The sequence below is a fragment of the Rhinoderma darwinii genome, chromosome 3 (assembly GCF_050947455.1).
Source record: "Rhinoderma darwinii isolate aRhiDar2 chromosome 3, aRhiDar2.hap1, whole genome shotgun sequence".
In the NCBI taxonomy this organism is placed as follows: domain Eukaryota; kingdom Metazoa; phylum Chordata; class Amphibia; order Anura; family Rhinodermatidae; genus Rhinoderma; species Rhinoderma darwinii.
In genome coordinates this window covers 170,010,212-170,031,980 of record NC_134689.1, presented here as the reverse complement: position 1 = coordinate 170,031,980, position 21,769 = coordinate 170,010,212, and the positions used below count along the sequence as shown (strand labels likewise).

The window sequence follows — 21,769 nt, the reverse complement described above, 5'->3', positions numbered from 1 at the left end:
ATGGTAATATTTAAATACTTCTGTCATTTTTTTCTTTCTTTTTAATACTGCTGGGGTACATAATCTGGATCTTCGCTACCCCTGTGCAGGGAAGATGTTATCTTGATGTTTTTGTTTTAAAATTTACGAATTGGTTTGAGTACTTTTTATTCCTACAGAACAATCTAATTGCTAATAAAATGCGGGGTTAGGCCCCCATACTTTTTAATGCGGGTGAATGAACATTATTACGTTCACGGTCGTGTGCATGGGGCCAAAGGACTCATGCACATGGCTCTATTCAGAATCTGTATTACATGCCTCCTGAATATGATGACTATATTCTGACATGGGCCCAAACTTTATTCACAGAATCATTGCAAACCTAGGAGAGAAAAAAAAAATAATAATGTATTATGGAGGTATTCTCTTTGAGAATGCAATACAGAGCCACATGGATTACCTATGGGTCATTTTGATGTTTTTTTTGTTTGTTTTCTTCATATATATATATATATATATATTTATATGTGTGTTGTGCAATACTAATCCTTTTTCTAATATAGTTTTCTTCCAAATATGATTTAGAATTAGTGCCGCAGCTTCTAAGTATCCACTATACATACAATCGGCCGATTGTGTTCCGAATCAGTTAATCAACTGGAATTAAACAAGAATTGTATCCCGGAGAACAGACCTATAAAGCCTTCCTTTTATATATTTCTTCTGTTTAGGTTCTGTTCCTGGTTTTGGTTTTAAAAATACTTGCAAAATCTGCAACCAAATCTGCACGGTGTGAACAAAGTCTAATACCGAGCAAATCTAAGTATATTTTATCTGTATTTGGGTTAGATGTGTATGTGAGAGGTACACAAACAGCTGTCTGCAGAGTAGTCAGTCCAGCTGACAGATTAAGCTTAGGGCCTGTTCACATCAACATTTCCCTTCCGTTGAGGGGTTCCGTCGGGTTAACCTCTCAACTGAAAGGCAAACTGAGATTTTAGCTTCCGTTTGCATCACTATTGATCTCAATGGTGACGGACACGTTGCTAAAGGTTTCAGTTTGTCATCGTTGTGACAGGGTTCCGTTGTTTTGACGGAATCAATAGCGCAGTCGACAGTATGCCATCGTACATGGTTCATTTTGGTAATAAAAAATTACTGCATTTGGAACATTTCATGTTTTTTTTGTTTTGTGTGTTGAGGGTTTTTTGTTAATACCACAAAAGTAAATTTCTTTTCTTTTATTTATTTCTTTTTTTGCAGAAGGTTCTTCTACGGGGTCCTTATGGGACTCATTATTTCACCCTCCTAGAAAGCTGGGCATTAATGATATTGAAGGACAGCGTGTTCTCCAGATAGCAGTAATTTTACGCAATCTTTCCTTTGAAGAGAGCAATGTTAAGCTTCTGGCAGCTAATCGGACTTGTCTACGCTTCTTGTTACTGTCTGCTCATAGTCACTTTATTTCTCTCCGACAACTGGGACTTGATACATTGGGGAATATAGCAGCAGAGGTAAGATGTGTGCATATGTAGCAGATATATATGTCGTTTTGCATTTCTTACTTCTTGATGATTTTATATACCCATGTTTCTCCAAACTTTTATAATCTTTTCAGTTTTTTTAATCCATTAGAAATATGGTTTAGACTTTTCTATCCATAACCACCAATCCTCTTAAAGGTTCCATGCAGGGCCGCCATCAGGGGGGGACTGGGGGTACTGCAGTGAGGGGCCCGGGCATAAATTTTAAAAAAAGGGGTCCGCACTCTGCCGCTGGAATTAATATACTCACGGCAGTGTGACTCTTACGATTTCATTCCGGTGAAAGGAACAGGTCCCATCACGAAGCAGGGGCCCGTTCATTACATCAGAATAAAATCGTAAGGGCCCGCTGGAGAGTGAGATGTGCCCGCCCCTCCTCCTCCACAACAGCGTGACAGCGTGCGGGGAGGAGACATCACAGCAGCGGGAGTTATGAGCTCAGCCTCGGAGGATACGTCCAGCAGCAGCAGCAGCAGTCGTCGTCTTCTTCTTCAGACACAGTGAGTACTAAGTTATGTCTGTGTCCGGCTGCTGCTGCCCGGAGCCTCCTGAAAAAATCTCCTCCTGCCCCCATAGAAAGTAAATATCTTCCCCACCTCTGTATTATGTTAACGCTGCAGCATAGGATTGTATCAGCTCTACGGCTCTTATCTCCCGTCCTGTGTAACATGTGCAATAAACCTGTCTTCTCCCTCTCTTTACACAGGACAGGAGAAAAGAGCCGTCGTGGAGCTGATAGTGATACAATCCTATGCTGCAGTGTAAACCAATACAGACGTGGGGAAGAGTTTTGCTTTCTATGGGGAGGGGGTAGAGTTAGATGATAATGGGGGCAGGGAGATGATAATGGGGGCAGGGAGATGATAATGGGGGCAGGGAGATGATAATGGGGGCAGGGAGATGATAATGGGGGCAGGGAGATGATAATGGGGGCAGGGAGATGATAATGGGGGCAGGGAGATGATAATGGGGGCAGGGAGATGATAATGGGGGCAGGGAGATGATAATGGGGGCAGGGCGATGATAATGGGGGCAGGGCGATGATAATGGGGCAAGGAGATGATAATGGGGGCAGGGAGATGATAATGGGGCAGGGAGATGATAATGGGGGCAGGGCGATGATAATGGGGCAGGGAGATGATAATGGGGGCAGGGAGATGATAATGGGGGCAGGGAGATGATAATGGGGGCAGGGAGATGATAATGGGGGCAGGGAGATGATAATGGGGGCAGGGAGATGATAATGGGGGCAGGGAGATGATAATGGGGGCAGGGAGATGATAATGGGGGCAGGGAGATGATAATGGGGGCAGGGAGATGATAATGGGGGCAGGGCGATGATAATGGGGCAGGGCGATGATAATGGGGCAGGGCGATGATAATGGGGCAGGGAGATGGCATTGGGTAGGGAGGGAAATGATGCTAGAGTGGGAAGGAGATAATAATGGAGGGCGGATGGCACTTGAGTAGGGATGCACGATGCATCAAAACTTCGATACGGTTTCGATACCGTGCACCCCCAAACGGTTCGATACCGTTATTTCATGTATTTCGATACTAAGCTGTGCGGCCGCACAGCTCAATATTGTAATACATGAATGTATGAGAGCGGAGCTGCGGCTGTGTAACACAGTCACGGCCCTGCTCCGGAGTCCTGACATGTGCGCGCCGCCAGGATTATGTGATGCGGCCAGCGCTGCACTAATGAGCGGCGGCACTGAAAACAGAACATGGCGGGCGCACTACAAAACACCCCCGCATGTTCTGTCTTCAGTGCCTGAACCGCCGCTCATTAGTGCAGCGCCGCCCGCATCACCTCGTGCTGACCGCGTGCGGGGCAATGGTTGTATTACACAGCCGCAGTCCCACTCTATAAAGGCAGAGATCAAAGAAACCTCTCATCTCTGTCGCTATTCCCCTGAATGCTGCGATCAAAGCTGACTGCAGCATTCAGGGGAAAATAAGAAGGGGGGGATGCCCCTTGGATCACGTCACAGGAATCCCTGTGACGCGATTGAGGGACATACCATATATGGGCAGACAGCCCAATGTCCAATGAAGGACCCCAGGGCTGTCTTACCATATTTCCTGTTAGGGCATACTCAGGTCTGTCCTAACAACTGCCTGTGTACTATCCGTATATAGATATATACCAGTACATTAAAGTTTCAAAAAGAAAGTAAAAACTTAAAGTAATGTTAAATTAAAAAAAAATACACATACACTTTTTTTACAAAACACATTAAAATAAGTCTCAATACATAAAACATGCACATAATTGGTATTGGCGCGGCCGTAATAACCTGCACAACAATTTTTTTGCATCATTTATGATGTGTACGTTGCAAAAAATAAAATAAAAACTTCTTTCACTTATTAATGTGAGGCACGAGGTATTATGAATTTTGAACCTCCATGTGCCTCACATTAATAGTAATTAACCCCATCATGTACCTTACACATTAACCCTTTATAATTGAGGAACATGATGGGGTTAATTACTATTAATGTGAGGCACATGGAGGTTAAATTTACCATCACACCTCGCGCCTCACATAAGAAATGGAAGAACTGTTTTTTTTTTTTTATTACTGTTGGCAAAGTATCGCTTTATCGAAATCGCAATACTACACAAAGCATCGGTACCGAAGTCCAAATTCTGGTATCGTGACATCCCTCCACTGGAGGAGGCATTATACAATGGGGGGGGGTAATAATTGGGTGAAAAGTGATGATGATATCTGAAGGGAGGGGAGAAATTATACATGGGGAGGGGTAGAGGAAGGAGAGAGTATACCTGGGTAGGGGGAGAAAGCTTATACCGGAGGCATAGTTAGCAACAGTCCTGAATTTGCAGGGACTGTCCTGAATCTAAGGAGGCAGTCCCGGCAAATTACTGTCCCAGACGTGTCTCAGCCAATGCCATATTCAATTGTATTTGCGTCCACAGGATGCAGATACAATTGAATACTATGGCAGAGCAGGAAAGTATCAGCTTCCTGCTCTGCCATTCACCCATCCAGGAGCGGAATCCCCGGCCAGAGAGTTGCCGACACTCTGGTCGGGGATTCCTCTCCTAGAGGTAGCCCCTGAGGTCACTGTCCATATATGGACAGTGAGGTCAGGGTCTCCTCCTGGACTGGAATCCCCTGTAGAGAGTGCCACACACTCCCCTGTAGTTAGCGCCGAACATACCCCCTGTAGATAGCGCCACACACACACTCTCCTGTAGATAGTGTCACACACTGCCCCCTGTAGATAGCACCACACAATCCCATGTAGATAGCGCCACACAATCCCATGTAGATAGCGCCACACCCACCCTGTAGATAGCGCCACACACCCCCCCTGTAGATAGCGCCTCACCCACCCCTGCAGATAGCGCCACACACAGCCCCCTGTAGATAGCGCTACACACAGATAACGTGTGTGCAGCGTGTGAAGAGAATGCAAAAGCATCATCCAGACATGCCCGTGGCGGTGGGAGATCTTAGGGACTACATTTTGGTGAGTGACTCTGCTGTGTATAGGGCTTCAGTGCAATGATTTTTGTTTATATTGCCCTCCTACACCCTGACAGATTCTACATACACACACACACACACACACACACACACACACACTCACTTTCCCTTTTTGCCCCCCACAGAGCCGCTGTCTCTTGTCTCTTCCTTGTCACTCCACAGAGCCCCTGTGAGGTTGCGTCTCCCCCCTGGCTACCACTGCTACCTTCAGTTCTCCCAGCCCTGGCACTTAGTTTCTCCCCTTTGCCCTCCGACACCCACCTCCTGTCTCTGCCCTGCTCCTCCAAAGAGTTTTCTTTTTAATGTGCCCTACCTCCCGCCCCTTTACATTTCACACCCCCTCCTAATAATGAGGGGGGCGGGGGCCCAGACTCATTGGCAGTATGGGGCCCAGAAATTCCTGATGGCAGCCCTGGTTCCATGTATAACAATTCTACTTGCTCCCCCTCCTAAGACTCCTTCTATTCTACCCTTAAGCTCCGTTTAGCTCTCTTCCATCATAGATGAACGATAGGCCAAACGGAAAGCATCGCTTCCGTTAGAATTACCATTGTTTTCAATGGTTAATTCTTGTTTCAGATGCATTCCGATTGTCTCCATTCGCTAGGTTTCCGTTTTTTTGACGGAAGCATAAATTCAATCGGCAGCACTTTTTTTTGCTTTCGTGAAAAAAATCTTGCGAAAGGAGGCAAACGGAATGCATCTAAAGCAAAAGAATTACCGTTGAAATCAATAGTAATTCTTTTGTTTCAGATGCTTTCCATTTGCCTCCGTTCGCTAGATTTTCCTTTTTTTGTTTTTTTTTCACGGAAGCAAAAGTGCTGCAGATTGCATTTATGCCTCCGTCAAAAAAACTATTCCTGGTGTGATCCTGGCATGTTTGGGCTCTCCTTCTCTGCTCCGGCCTCGGCGCTACACTGAATTCTGACACACACATTGTAATGTCACGTGTCATATTCAGTGCAGTGCCGAGGCCAGCAACGAGTGGGTGAGCCCAGAAGGCCGCTTCTGTCCACTCACATCAGATCTTTGAAGCAGCCTCGTGAACCTGCAAAGACGCCAAACGCTAGCCCTAATTTAAGGGAAGAGCTAGTTTTTGGCACCTTTTACAGCTACCCAATCTCACCCCACATCTCCTACCCACCCACACCATGTCGGGATTGCGGTTTCCATTCACGAGAGGTCTGGGTGTCGGCCATTAAAAACTGCTATCGTGGTCTGTTTTAGATGCCCGTTTTGCATACGTTCCGTGTTACCGTTTAGGATGGCTGATTGTAACCCATTTTTTTCATTGTCCGTTTTAAAAAAGGATGAATTTCATTTGTAGATAATGCCTCAGTGCCCCTGTATGTAATGCTGCTGCATCGACCTTCCGGCATAAAGCACTTGGCTTTCATCTGGCGAACAGTGCATTAAAATAGGATAGGACATTGGACCTCCCAGGGAGCCGGTCACGACGCTGCCAGTAACGCTTTTGGATCTGTCTCCTGCACAGCTCCAGCGCCACAACTTATGTCCCATGTGCCACAACAGAGCCCATAGAAACCAATGGAATCTGTTTCCCCCTGGATTTTCTGCAACCTGTTTGAGGGAAACTGACAGGGACAACTGATGAATGTGAACGGGCCCTAAGCCTTAAAACCGTTTTAGGATTTTATTCATGTTGGGAACGCGGACCTTTTTTCCACTGGGACCTGAACTATCAGTAAAGCCTTTTTCACACACAGATTGTTTTTTTTTCTGGTAATTTAAACTGCATCAAAAAAACTATTCTAAAAACGTTGGCGCTATTGACATGTTACATACATTTTTTTTTTATTCTTTTTCGCCATGCCAGAGCATTGCCTCAAAAGTGCCACAAATCAAAACTCAGTGGCATTTAGTGCTTTTTATATTTTATTATAGCTTTTAATGTAACATCTGGTAGCAATAAAAAAAAAAACCTAGTGGAAAACGCAGTAAAGACGTGTGGGAATCCACCTTGTTCACACAGTGCAGATTTTGCATTCATTTTTTTTTTTATGCCAAAACCAGAATTGGACCCAGGGGGATAGACCTATGAGGCCTTCCATACCTGGTTTTGGCTTTAAAAAAGTCATGCAAAATCGACACATGGGGCAGATTTTATTGCAGAAATATCTGCGCCTGAAAATCGACTCCATTCATCTGAATAGGGTTGTTTTTGCAGCATTTCTGCAAGTTTCATTCAGATGTATTGAACTAATTTTCAGTTGCAGAAATTTCTGCAACAAAATCTGACGAGTGACTGCACTTTTATACCTGCCACTAGTAACACAGCAGAAGTGTATTTCCAAGAGAACAATTTCTGGCCTTGTGCATAGCAATACATGCCTGACATATATAGTAGACTACAGGAGAGGGGAAAGTGCGGATGTTGGTGCAATAGCGGGAATGGGGTTACACATTCCTAGAAACTGGTCTATCTTGAGTGCAAAATCATTACTGTGTCAATATTGTTTACTGGAGTGTCCGCTCCACTTGTCGTAAGTTGGCTTTGTCCTCACAATCCACTGAGTGCCCATGAATATCTTCGTACAATTTGATATTTGCTACTGTGTACTTGATGTTTCTATAAATCAAATTCCTATTGAGAATGTATTAACACAACACTTTTTTGTGTCTTTCCACCACAGCTTCAATTAGATCCTGTTGATTTTAAAACCACTCACCTAATGTTCCACACGATTACAAAATGCTTAATGTCACGGGATAGGTTCTTAAAAATGAGAGGTAAACCTTTTCCTTTATTTATATAAGCCTATTGTTTAGACTTTATGAATATATAAAAAAAAAAAAAACTTTTTTTTTTTTTTTTTTTGTTCTACCAGGCATGGAAATTTTAGGTAACTTGTGTAAGGCTGAAGATAATGGAGTTCTGATTTGTGAATATGTGGATCAGGACAGCTACAAAGAAATAATATGTCATCTTACTCTACCGGATGTGCTACTTGTAATCTCGACACTTGAAGTGCTCTATATGCTTACAGAACTGGGAGAAGTGGCCTGTGTGAAGATAGCAAATGTCGAGCGAAGCATAGGTAACAATTATCTAGATAAATATTTCATTGATTTATAGCATTCTAGTGTGGTGTTCTGTTTTAGCATTGTATTTATGCAAGTTACAGGTTGTGTTTGACTAGATCCAAGCTGGTGCTTTTTTGCTCATAGAAAAAAATGTGTCTTTAGGGGGCTATGTCGTGAAGGACGTCTATGGCGTATCCATAGGATATGGTACAAATGTCTGAGGGATGTGGGTCCCACCGCATGACACAATCACTTTACCCTTTCAGGACCAGATTAATTGTAATTTTTATGCTTTGGTTTTTTCCTCCCCGTCTTCAAAAAGTCAGAACTTATTTTTCGTTGACACAGCCATTATGAGGGCTTAAGTTTTATGGAACAAACTGTACTTTCTAATGGTACTATTTAAAGCGGCTCTGTCACCAGATTATTAATGCCCTATTCTCTACATAATCTGATAGGTGCTGTAATGTAGATAACAGTGTTTTTTATTTTGAAAAACGATCAATTTTGAGCACGTTATGAACAATTTTAGATTTATGCTAGTTAGTTTCTTAATAGACAACGGGGCGTTTTTTACCAACTGGGCGTTGTAGAAGGAAGTGTATGATGCGGACGAATCGGCGTCATACACTTCTCTCCATTTTTAGCTGTATCACATACTCCCACATTAAAAAGTTAAAAAAAACACCCATTTGTCTATTAACCCCTTACCCCTTCCCGCTTTTGAGCGTGACTGTACGTCCAGATACAAAGTGCGTTCCCGCACACGGGCGTACAGTCACGCCCTGTAGATAAAGCGAGCACAGGAGCTTTGCACGCTTTATCTTCAGCAGCTGTCATACACAGCTGACATCCCGCTGCGATGGCTGTTACCACTGATCGCAGCCATTTAACACCTTCAATGCGGCTGTCCAATGACATCCACTGCATTGAAGTGGTTGACAGAGGGATGGATCGCGGGTGGCGATGTTGGCCCGAGGCAGGACCTAATAGGCTAACTGTCAGTTGATGAATGACCGTTACAATACACTGCAATACATAAGTAGTACAGTGTATTGTACCGGTGATCAGAAGATCAGATCTTCAAGTCCCCAAGTCAGTGTAAAAGAAAAAGTGAAAAAAGTAAAAAAAAAAATGTTTAAGAAAAATAAATACGTTTTAACCAATAAAAACAATAATCGCCCTGTTTCCCTGATCAACTCCTTTATTAGAAAAAAAATGAAAACATGAAAAAAAACTATACATAATAGGTATCTCCGCGTTCGGAACAGACTGATTTATAAAAATTTCACATTATTTTTACCGCACGGTGAAAACCATAAACATTTTTAATAAAAAACGACATTTTATTTTTTGGTCATAGTGTCTAAAAAAAAATGTCATAAAAAGTGATCAAAAAGTTGCAAGTAACGCAAAATGGTACCAATGGAAACGACAGTTGGTCACGCATAAAACAAGCCATCCTGCAGCGAGATCAACTAAAAATAAAAGAATTATGGCTGTCAGAAAATGGCGACACTAAAACATAATTTTTTTAGAAAAGAGTATTTTTATTGTGGGAACGTAGTGAAACGTAAAAAAACGGTATAAATTTGGTGTCGCTGTAATCGTATCGCCCCGCAGAATAAAGTTAACATGTTGTTTATACTGCACGGTGAACACTGTAAAAGAAAAAAAAAAAAACGTGCTAGAATTGCTGTTTTTTGGTTTCCTCGTCTGCCAAAAAAGTGAATAAATAGTGATAAAAAAAAATATTGCATTTACCCCAAAATGCAACCTATAAAAATTACAGCTCGTTCCACAAAAAACGCGCCCTCACACACGCCCTAACGGAAAAATAACACGTTATGACTCTCAAAACGCAATGATGCAAAATGATGCTAAGTGACGGCCCAGACTAATTTTTAGGTCCAGTAGAATTTCACTAAATACCCCACATTGTCATTTGCCTGGACCCCACAGGTGGACCCCGTAGATGCAGTGGAGAAGAGGACACTTTAGGGCCTTGGGCTGCTTATAGGGCTAGTGAAGAAGTCAAAGATTAGGCAACACTGGAGCGCAGATATTTTGTACAATACCCAATAAACCCGGCCTGTGCATAAAGGATTGGTTCAAAGCAGACCACACCAATCCATGGATTAATCATTCACCCCATTATTACATCATCCTATTATGACCTGTTGCACTTCGCCCAGTTTACATATGCCATGATGTACTCCGCCCAGCTTACATATACCCGGATGTACTGCGCCCAGCTTACATATACCCTGATGTACTCCGCACAGCTAACATATACCCTGATGTACTCCGCACAGCTTACATATACCCTGATGTACTCCGCCCAGCTTACATATACCCTGATGTACTCCTCACATATTACATATACCCTGATGTACTCCGCACAGATTACATATACCCTGATGTACTCCGCACAGCTTACATATACCCTGATGTACTCCTCACAGCTTACATATATCCTGATGTACTCCACCCAGCTTACATCTACCCTGATGCACTCTGCCCAGTTTACATATGCCCTGATGCACTCTGCCCAGCTTACATATACTCTGATGTACTCCGCCCAGCTTACATATATACCCTGATGTACTCCGCACAGTTTACGTATACCCTGATGTACTCCGCCCAGCTTACATATACCCTGATGTACTCCGCCCAGCTTACATATGCCCCCACATTATAAGCTGAAAATACCAGTAAAACACCAAGCAAAATCTGTTCTTCAAAAGCCAAATGGTGGTCCAACTGAGCCTGGCAGTGTACCCAAACCACAATTTATGACCACATATGGGGTATTACTGTATTCTGGAGAACCCGCTTAACAATTTATGGGGTGTGTTTCTACGGTTGTACAAGCTGGGCACAACACATTGGGCACTGAAATGGCATATCTGTGGAAAACCGCAATTTTCAATCTGCAACATCTATTGTTTACTCATTTTTGCAAAACACTTGTGCGGTCAAAATGCTCACTACACCCCTAGATAAATTCTTTGAGGGATCTAGTTTCCAAAATGGGGTGATTTTTCGGGGGTACCACTTTACTGGTACTATAGCTCAATGCAACATGGTGTCAAAGAACTAATCTTGTAAAATCTTCACTCCAAATACTAAATGGCGCTCCTTCCCTTTTAGAGCCTTGCTGTGTGTCTAAATAGCAGTTTATGACCACGTGTGGGGTATTTCCCTACTCTGGAGAGAATGCTTTACAAATGTTACGGTGCTTATTCTCTTTTATTTGTTGAGAAAATAATACATTTTCAACTAATACTACGTCTTATTGGAAAATAATGTAATTTTTCATTTTCACTGCCCATTTGTAATAAAATCTATGAGACACCTGTGGGGTCAAAATGCTCACTACCCCCATAGATGAATTCCTCAATGGGTGTAGTTTGCCAAATAGTCACTTTTGGGGATTTTCCACTGTACTGGTACCTAAGGGGCTTTGCAAAAGCGACATGGTGCAGAAAAACCAATCCAGCAAAATCTGCTCGCCAAATGGTGCTCCTTCCTTCTGAGCCCTGATGTGTATTCATACAGTGGTTTATTACCTCATATGGGGTATTTCCGTACTCTGGAGAAGTTGCTTTGCAAATGTTACGCTGCTTTTTCTCCTTTATTTGATGATAAAATGAAACATTTTGACCTAAAGCTACATCTTAGTGGAGAAAAATTTAATTTGTAATATTTACTGCACAATTCTAATGAAATCTATGAAACACCTGGGGGGTCAAAATGCTCACTACACCACTAGTTGAATTCCTCTAGGGGTGTAGTTTCTCAAATGGAGTCACTTTTGGGGGGTTTCCTCTGTACTGGTACCTTAGGAGCTTTACATATGTGACATGGTGCAGAAAAACCAATCCAGCAAAATCTGTACTCGAATAGCTAAATGGCGTTCCTTCCCTTCTGGGCCCTGATGTGTATTCATACAGTGGTTTATTACCACATATGGGGTATTTCCGTACACTGGAGAAGTTGCTTTACAAATGTTGGGGTGCTCTTCCTCATTTATTTGTTGAAAAAATTTAAAATTCTGAGGTAAAGCTACATCTTATTGAAAAATAATGTAACTTTTCATTTTCACTGCCCAATTCTAATGAAATCTATGAAATACCTGTGGTCAAAATAATCCCTACACCCCTAGATGAATTCCTCTAGGGGTGTAGTTTCCCAAATGGAGTCGCTTTTGGGGGGTTTCTGCACCAAAAGATCTTTTCTAACCTGACATGGTGCCTGAAAGATAATTTAAGAAAAGGAAGGCCGAAAAATCCACTAGGTGCTCCTTTGCTTCTGGGGCCTTTGTTTCAGGCCCGTAGCACACTAGAGCCACATGTGGGAAATTTCTAAGAACTGCAGAATCAGGGCAATAAATATTCAGTTGTGTTTCACTTGTAAAAACCTTCAAGATAATGTGTCGCTAGAAAAACATTTTTTATTTTTTTTTAGTTAAACAGTTAGTGTATGGGTGATTAGACATTGTTCTAATTTTTTTATTTTTTTCACGAGTCAGGAAATATTATAAATTAGATTCTCATTTATAATATTTCCCAGCGCTGGTCACTAGATGGAGCAATTCCCAAAATTTCAGCATTGCATGTGGTAAAGCAACCACATTGCTTTATGCTGCAAAATTTGAGAAAACTCACTCGCTCTAGTGAGCTCTCAGAACCCCCCCTCCTTTATCCTGGCTAGTGCCGGGAGAAATGAGGGGATTGAACGGTCAAACCTCCTACACGGTGTGTCGCCATTTTTTGAGCTAACACAGTGTAGTAGGTTAACATACAGTAGTAAACACACTGAAACACGAACACACATAGAAATAACTTACCTGCTCCTGCCGCCGCCGCTCCCTCCGGTCCGTCCGCTCTGTCTGCTACCGCCGCTCCAAGTGCACAAGTCCGGAAGCCGCGACCGGAAGTAGTAATCTTACTGTCCGGCCGCGACTTCCGGTCCACAGGAAAATGGCGCCGGACGTCGCAAAGTTCAACCTGGACTGTGTGGGAGCGGCGCATGCGCCGTTCCCACACAGACGGCGTACAGCATAGTGGATGGAACGGGCACCGTTAGCATTCACTATGGGACTGTGACTGCCGTATTCCATGTCTGTATGTGTCGTTAATCGACACATACAGAAATGGAAAAAAAAATGGCAGCCCCCATAGGGAAGAAAAAGTGAAAAAATAAAAAAAAGTAAAACACAAACACACAAATAAATTAAAAAATGTTTAATAACACACTAAAGTCAAATTGATGTAAAAAAAAAATTTCCCGTGACACTGGTCCTTTCAGTATTACAGGAAAAATGGATTAAAATTGAATTTCTGCAAAAAAAGTGAAATTTCAAATTTCCCTTCCACATTGCTTTAATTCCTGTGACACGCATAAAGGGTTAAGAAACTTTCTAAATGCTGATTTGAATACTTTAAGGGGTGCAGTTTTTAAAATGGGGTGATTTGTGGGGATTCCTAATATAGAAGGCCCTCAAAGCCATTTCAGATCTGAACTGTTCCCTAAAAAATAGCCTTTTGAAATTTTCTTGAAAATATGAGAAATTGCTGCTAAACTTATAAGCCTTGTAACGTCCTAGAAAAATAAAAGGATGTTCAAAAAATGATGCAAACATAAAGTAGACATATGGGAAATGTTAACTAGTAACTTTTGTGTGGTATAACTCTGTCTTACAAGCAGATATATGTGAATTTAGAAAAATGCTAATTTTTGCAAATTTTCTCTAAATGTCGGTGTTTTTCACAAATAAATATTGAATTTATCGACCAAATTTTTTCACTAACATGAAGTACAATATGTCACGAGAAAACAATCTCCGAATTGCTTGGATAGGTAAAAGCATTCCAGAGTTATTACCACATAAAGGGACACATGACCGTTTTAAAAAATGAGACTGTCATATGGTCCAATAGTGGCTGCGTCCTTAAGGGGTTAAGAAACTAATTAGCATAAATCTAAAATTGTTCATAACTTGCTTAAAATTGATCGTTTTTCAAAATAAAAACCACTGTTATCTACATTACAGCGCCGATCAGATTATGTAGGCTATAGGGTATTTATAATCTAGTGACTGCACCTCTTTATTATTGTGTGATGTACTGGGAAGCTGGGAGAAAATTCAGAATGGGGTGGAATTGGAAAAAAAACAGCAGTTCCGCCATTTTCTTATGAGTTTCGTTTTTACTGTGTACACTGTACGGTGAAAATTATGCGTTACTTTTATTCTGTGGGTCAGTACGATCACTGCAATACCAAATTTATATAGTTTTTGTTTTTCTTTCAAACATTCAATTTTTTTTTTTTAAAGGTACTAAAACAAACATTTTTTTGCATCGCCGTATCGTTTGAGCATTTTCAGACGCAGGGATTCCTAATGGGTTTCTTTACTTTTGATTTAATTTTGATCTAAGGACAGGGGGTGATTTGAATTTATTTATATATATATATATATATATATGTGTTATATAGTGACATGTTTGGATTGGTGCGGGTCCAAGCGCTGAGACCCCCACCAATCTCTAGAACGAAGCAGCTGAAGCACTCGTGTGAACGCTAAGCCGCTTCGTGTCTGTTCGGCTTTTTACGGAAAGCCGATGTATCGGAGTACAGGCTCATAGACTTTCTATTGAGTCCGCACACCGATACATTTATTTCTAGAAAAAAACGAACAGAAACGAAGTGGCTGAGCGCTCACACGAACACTTCAGCTGCTTCGTTCCAGTGATCGGTGGGGGGGGGTCTCAGTGCTCAGACCCCCACCAATCCAAATTTATGACATGTCAGAAGTTAGTCAAACGTTTAGCTACACTTTAAATATTTTGAAAAATATTTTTATTTTTTTGTAGTACATTTTTTTATTACTTTTATTTAGTCCCCTAAGGGGGTTGAACCGGCATTCATTAGATCGCTTATGCCATAAACTACAATATCTAGTCTATGACCAAATCAGTGCATTGCTATTGAGACCTTGGCTGGGAGAGTTCACCAGACTCCCAGCTTGCTAGAGGAACACCGCGCGTGAGCCGATGACCAGCAGCAAAGGGTAAGTGAAAGTAAAAACCCCCTCCGATACCGGCGGTTACATTTGACACCGGCATCTGAGGGATTAAATGCTTGCGATCGCTCTGCTTCTGAGCGAGCACCATGTTTTAAATGTTTTTTAAATACCCATTCCGGGCGTTAATCTACAGATTAGCGACTTGAAAGGGTTAATGACCAGGCCTATTTTGGCCTTAATGACTATTTTTTTTTTCACTTTTTTTTTTCCCTTGTTGCATTCCAAGCCCTACCTTTTTTTATTTTTCAGTCAACATAGCTGTATGAGGGCTTGTTTTTCGCAGAATGAGTTTAATTTTTCAATGACGCTATTTTGGGGTAGATAAAAAACATTGATCAACTTATTTATTATCCGTTATTGGGGTGGTATTTGAAAAAAACAGCTATTCCAGAATTATTGTTTGCTTTTATAATTTTTTGGGGGAATGGGAAAAAAAACTTTATTCGGATCGTTGCGCTCGTGGCGTTGCCATATATCTGTCTTTTTATTTAGTTGTTTACATGTTTACAAAATAAGGGCCAGCTCACAGTTTTTTGACTCGGAAAATGCGCCAAAAAAGTCAGAAAATACCTCCCCTTGATTTCAATGGGAGGCGTAGGCGTTTTTTGCCACGAACGTAAAAACCAGCTCGCGGGAAAAAGGGACATGCCCTATCTTCGGCGTTTACATTTCTGACCTCCCATTGACATCAATGGGAGGCAGAAGAAGCGTATTTCGCCGTGGGCAAAATCTGCCTCAAAATTCCAAACTGAATTTTGAGGCAGCTTTTCTGCCTGCAAAAAAACTCTGTGAACCCAGCCTAAAACCACACTTGATGGGGAAAAAATAGTTTTATTTTATTTTTACTACTGTGGTCTTTTTATTTTTAATATACTACTTTTTTTAACGGTATATAAATTTTTATCTTATTGTTTTTAGTCCCACTAGGGGATTTCACAATGCAATCTTCTGATTTAGTGCTTTGGTATACTCACTATACCAAAGCAATTTTTGCCTGTCAGTGTAAAATTGACAGCCAGTTTATTAGGCTATGCCTCTGGCACAACCTAATAGGCATATAGTCATGGCAGGCCTCAGGGCCTTTGCTAGGCCCCCGGCGTCATGTCCACCCATCGGCGGCCTGCAATCATGTTCGCGGGACGCCGATAGGGGACAGAGGGCCCCCCTCCCTTTGTCAAACCACTTAAATGCTGTGGTCTCTATTGATTGTGGCATTTAAGGGGTTAAATGAAAGGAATCTGATGTTTCTCCAGTTCTGGCCGTTGCAGCGGGAGCTTCGTGGTAAGCTGTGCCCGTGCAATCACCATCACGTATATCAGGAGTAGGGAATGTTCGGGCCATATAAGGCCCGCGAGATCATTTGGTCTGGTCTGGCCTGACCTCACTCCGACTGCGCTGCCGCTGTGTCTTTCGCTAATTGGCTCCGTTCGCCCTCCTGCTCTTAAATGTGAGTGAGTAGCGTGGACGGAGCCAAGTATGAAGGTGACGGTCGGTGTGTGCCGGCCTGAGAGTGGACCAGTCTAGTCACGTGACCTCAGATCACACTCACATCATGCACCGACCTCATTCTGAACGCCGCTGCTGCCGTGTCATTCCCTTCTTGGCTCAGTCTGACCACCTCATTCACATTTAGGAGCAGGAGGAGGGCGGCGGTCTGGGTGAGGCCAGTGCGTGTCGGCCCGGGAGTGGTTCAGTCACCTGACTTGAGGTCAGGTGTTTGGACTGGTCCATTTCCGGGCCAAAGGCACTGACCTTGCTCAGACCGCCGCATCCTACTTGGCTCCCTTCCCTCCTGCTCCTGACCTAAAATTTAGAGACTTAGCTGAGGCCTAAATGTAGAAATTTAGCTGTAGTGTAGACATAGGACCTGTCCTAAACGCATAAATGTTAGGTCAGGTGACTTAAAAAGGTTTTCCTATCAAGCGCATTTGATATATCCACAGAATGTTATAAATGTCAGATAGGTCCGTGTCCCAAATCTATCTCGGGCCGCCTAAACCCCGTTCTACCTCTTTGTGTTGTGGCTGAAGCTTGTGATTTCCCACCATGAATACGAAAACAGAGTAGCTCGCCGAGCTACGCCGTTTCCGTAAGTTCCCTAGAACTCAATGGTAGTTACTGAAACAGTGTAGCTCGCATGCTATGCTGCTACCATAACTGCCATTCACTACTAAGGGAGTTACGGAAACAACATAGCTCAGCGAGCTACACGGTTTCCGTAATTCATGGTCGGGAATCACGCTTCAGCCACATCACAGAACGGGGTTTAGAGGGCCCCGTTCTATAGAGACATGTGGGTCCCAGAGATGGGACCCGCATCGGTTTGACATATCCAGTGAATGTATCCTAAATGTTCCTGATGGGAAAACCCCTTTAAGTAAGTAAGTCGGAATAATTTCTGCTGCAAAGTTCTTTTCAAAACTTACCATTGCAAAGAGTCGACTGCGCTCCAGACTGACCGACGCAGTAGCCACATCATCAATACCAGCTAACATCACACGCCTCACCAAAGAGAAGCAGTTCAAGCCATCGCATTAGGGGTGTTAATTAAATGTTTGACATAATATAGCAGGCTCATTTTTAAGTTAATAACTTTGTATGTCCCGCGAATGATGTCAATATCCAAATGGCCCTTGGCAGAATAAAGGTTCCCCACCCCTGAAGTACATGGACATCAGAATGCAGGAAGGGGACCCTTTCCCATGACGTGCATGAATGTGATAATGCGGGAATATTAATAATTCAGCTAATATCTTTAGCTTATTTTAACGCAACTAATAGTGTTTTGAGATTAAATGGTAGAATTGCACCTATATGTTTATAAATTTCACCATTTAATTATTATTTTGTTTTTTAATATAGATATGTTGGTGTGTCTTATTTCTATGGACATTCAAATGTTTGGACCTGATGCACTAACAGCAGTGAAACTTATTGAGCATCAAAGTTCCAGTAATCAAGTGGTTTCTGAAATTCGTCCACAAACAGTGGAGCATGTTAGCCCTTCTGTTAATGCAAGTCCTGCTCCAGGTTAGAATTTTTTTTTTTTTTTTTTTAAAGTAAGTTATTATTCTCTGCATGTAGTGTTTTTCTAGAGGTTTTAATTTTGTTTTTCTGCATTGGTTAACGGAAACATAAGTTGTCCATTTAGTAAATTATTTTTGTAAGCTTTATGTACATGGCCGTATTTGGGAACTGTGACGTACTGAAACTACACAAAAAGAATCATGGCATGTTCCCATGCTTGACGTATTTCTGAGGCACCCCAAGGTGTGCACTACAGGACTACTATGCTATTTGGAGATACAGATTATGGTTTATTTTGTTATATTTTCCAGCTTCCAGACCCGTCAATGCACATGCTGTGCCACCTCCTGGAATTGTAGAAATAGACAGTGAAAAGTTTGGATGTCAATGGTGAGTGAAAAATGCTTAAAGAGACTCTGTCACCAGATTATCAAATCCCTATCTCCTATTGCATGTGATCGGCGCTGCAATGTGGATAACAGTAACATTTTTTTTTTTTTTAAAACAATCATTTTTGGCCAAGTTATGAGCAATTTTATATTTATGCAAATGAGCCTTTCTAATGGACAACTGGGCGTGTTTTCTCTTATTTCCAACTGGGCGTGTCTTGTGTTTGTAACATCTGGGCGTGTTTACTTGTTTTACTAGCTGGGCGTTGTGAATAGAAGTGTTTGTCAGCATCATATGTCAGCATCATACACTTCTATTCACAACGCCCAGCTAGTAAAACAAGTAAACACGCCCAGATGTTACAAACACAATACACGCCCAGTTGGAAATAAGAGAAAACACGCCCAGTTGTCCATTAGAAAGGCTCATTTGCATATATATAAAATTGCTCATAACTTGGCCAAAAATGATCGTTTTAAAAAAAACAAAACGTTACTGTTATCTACATTGCAGCGCCGATCACATGCAATAGGAGATAGGGGTTTGAGAATCTGGTGACAGATCCTCTTTAATGAAACTGGGTACTTCCTGTGTAAAAATGGGTTGTGTCCTGACTAAAGTTATATGAATGCAGCATGTACAGACCTGATTTTGCATTTTAATTCACTATTTTAAACACCATGGATTCTTGCATGGGAGAATGTCTTTTTTTTTTTTTTTTTGTGTAATCCCTGCTTGCCCCCTCTTTCAGACTTTGGCTGATAGTGACATCATTAGAATGTAGAAATGGCTTTGATGGCCCTTATGCGGCAAGTTCCCAATCAAGTTAATGACATAATACTTTGCCTTTCCGATTATCAAGCAGTGCTTGTTCATTGGAAAATCAACCTTTTAGTGCAAGATTCTAAGGTGTTGTGCCAAATATAATTCAGTTCCTTTGAAAACTGTTAGGTGAAAAAACTTAAAAGCATCATATCAAATCAGGTAAAGACAGATATTAAACGAATTGTAACAGTTTTGTTGCTTTTTTTTTTTAATGAAGGGCAATGCAGGGTAAATGCAGCATGGTGTGTATGTATTCTCTTTAAAGTAGATGTGAGAAATGTGTTGGACTTTTATGCAGGTTGAATGCACATTTTGAAGTGAGCCCAGATTCTTCAGTGTCGAGATCAGAGATGTATTCTGAATACCTCTCAACTTGCAGTAAATTGGCTAGAGGTGGAATTCTAACGTCGTCTGGTTTCTACAAATGTCTACGGTATGACATCTTGCTCTTGATTTCTTTGGGGATATTGAAAGGATTATTTCCAATGCTTGAGACACGAATACAGTGTCTATATATTTGTGGTCAGCAAACATCTCTATGAATTTATAAATGTATGAAAAGCAGATTTTAAAATCTATTAGACAACCACATGTAGGAGAGATCTATATTGTGTAAAAAAGGAGATGCACAGCACCACATAGTGCAGATAAAACTAATAAAAGTAGAAGTAAAAGGTAGCAATAGTGATACTGTGGGGGTTGTGCTATTCAGACACAACTCTGATGTACACGGGATTAAATAACCAAGGGTATGCTGCTGCCACGGTCTGTTCCAGTAACCATATGTGTTACCGCCACGATTAGGAAGAAAGGAGAGAAAAGGTGGACTACGCGCGCACTTTACATTTTCTTCCTATCCTCCTCCGCTATTTAGATATCGGTGCTGTTATATTTGGCGCCCGATATTTTAATAACCCCCTGAACTGTCAATGGGGCGTGTAATTGGCAAAGGGGCGTGTAACATAGCTGTGACACTGTCCAATCCGCTACGGACAGTGTCACATCAAGAGCTGGAGAGAGGGGAGCGTGTGCGCGCACAGATAAGGCACGAGAGATCAGTCTTGTCTGCCAAGAGCAGAAGAGTGAGTGTGCCCGCGTGCACAGCTCCGAGCTGCACATGCACTTACGCTCTCCGATCTCCATCTCTTGCTGTGACACTGTCCGTAGCTGATTGGACAGTGTCACAGCTATGTTACACGTCCCCTTGCCAATTACACACCCCATTGACCGTTCAGGGGATGATTTAACTATCGGGCACCAAATATAACGAGACCGATATCTAAATAACGGAGGAGTATAGGAGAAAATTGTAAAGTGCCCTAGCGTTTGTGCAGCCCTATCTATTACATTGCGCATTCAGCTGCACATGTATGGGCAGATGAAAGGTTCTCTTTAACTCAAAATTCCCTTATAGCACTGAAGCTAGAAAATGTAAAAACCTAATAAGTGTAAACAGGACAAACTTTTTCACACTATTTGTTCGGCTTCATGCACATGACCGTAGCCAGGGGCACGGCCGTGATTTTCGGGTCGGCCGGCCACAGAGTGTCAGCCCGAGCAGCCCGCAAATCGCGGGCTGTGCTCATGGCCGCGGCCATTATTTTCAATGAGCCCGGAAACCACGGTCGTGTGCATGGCCCCATAGTAATGAATCGTGCCGCAATTCTCCTGTGGACTATCGGGGGAATTGCATCCGCAAAAGCACGTTCGTGTGCATGGGGCCTTAGTCTGCTGGATCTTCTGCATGTTCCTGAAACAAACACTAGAAATATTGCCAAGTACATGGGTTCATTTTCTGTTGATCTCTTCCATTTTCCGATGGTAAATTGCTGAGGAACCAGTGCTTGACACCGGTGTTGGGGGTTAACTATCCTTGCGTCCTACTGCAGAGGGGGGAGGCTCCTTCTGCAGCCAGTTGTCTTACAGCCAGACACATTATTGTGAGGAGGATGGGGGAAATGGCTGATCTCCTGGGACACAGAGAAGATTTCTTTATATACTTCAGTCTTCATTCCAAACTGAGACAAAATAGGATCAAAGGAAAAGAGGAGATTAATCGAGCAATTTTAGGGTTATTTGGTTAATGTTCTAATAAAGGAAACGCAATGTGCTTGAAAAAAAAAAAAAAATCCTTTTTTACAGGTCTGTATTTTCAAACCACAACATTAAGAGAGTAGAAGATCCAAACAATAATGGACAAGCTCATATTCATGTGTCTGGTGTGAGAAGGAGGACCTTACCACTCCCTATCCAGATGTACTATCAGCAGCAGCCACCATCTACTAACGTGGTTTCAGAAACAAATGCAGCAGGTTAGTATCGAGACTTTTTTTTTTTTTTTT

The 21,769-nt window shown here is 42.1% G+C and overlaps 1 protein-coding gene across 1 annotated transcript in view; it reads left to right on the top strand.

Annotated features, from left to right (window-relative positions):
* The window catches only part of ARID2 (AT-rich interaction domain 2), a 163,405-nt gene that overhangs the window by 87,838 nt on the left and 53,798 nt on the right, over positions 1-21,769 (top strand). The window contains exons 8-14 of the mRNA XM_075857031.1: positions 1,246-1,496; positions 7,705-7,801; positions 7,900-8,109; positions 18,048-18,215; positions 18,524-18,602; positions 19,726-19,860; positions 21,570-21,739. Of these exons, the coding sequence (XP_075713146.1) occupies positions 1,246-1,496; positions 7,705-7,801; positions 7,900-8,109; positions 18,048-18,215; positions 18,524-18,602; positions 19,726-19,860; positions 21,570-21,739 (1,110 nt within the window). The remainder of the gene's footprint in view (positions 1-1,245; positions 1,497-7,704; positions 7,802-7,899; positions 8,110-18,047; positions 18,216-18,523; positions 18,603-19,725; positions 19,861-21,569; positions 21,740-21,769) is intronic.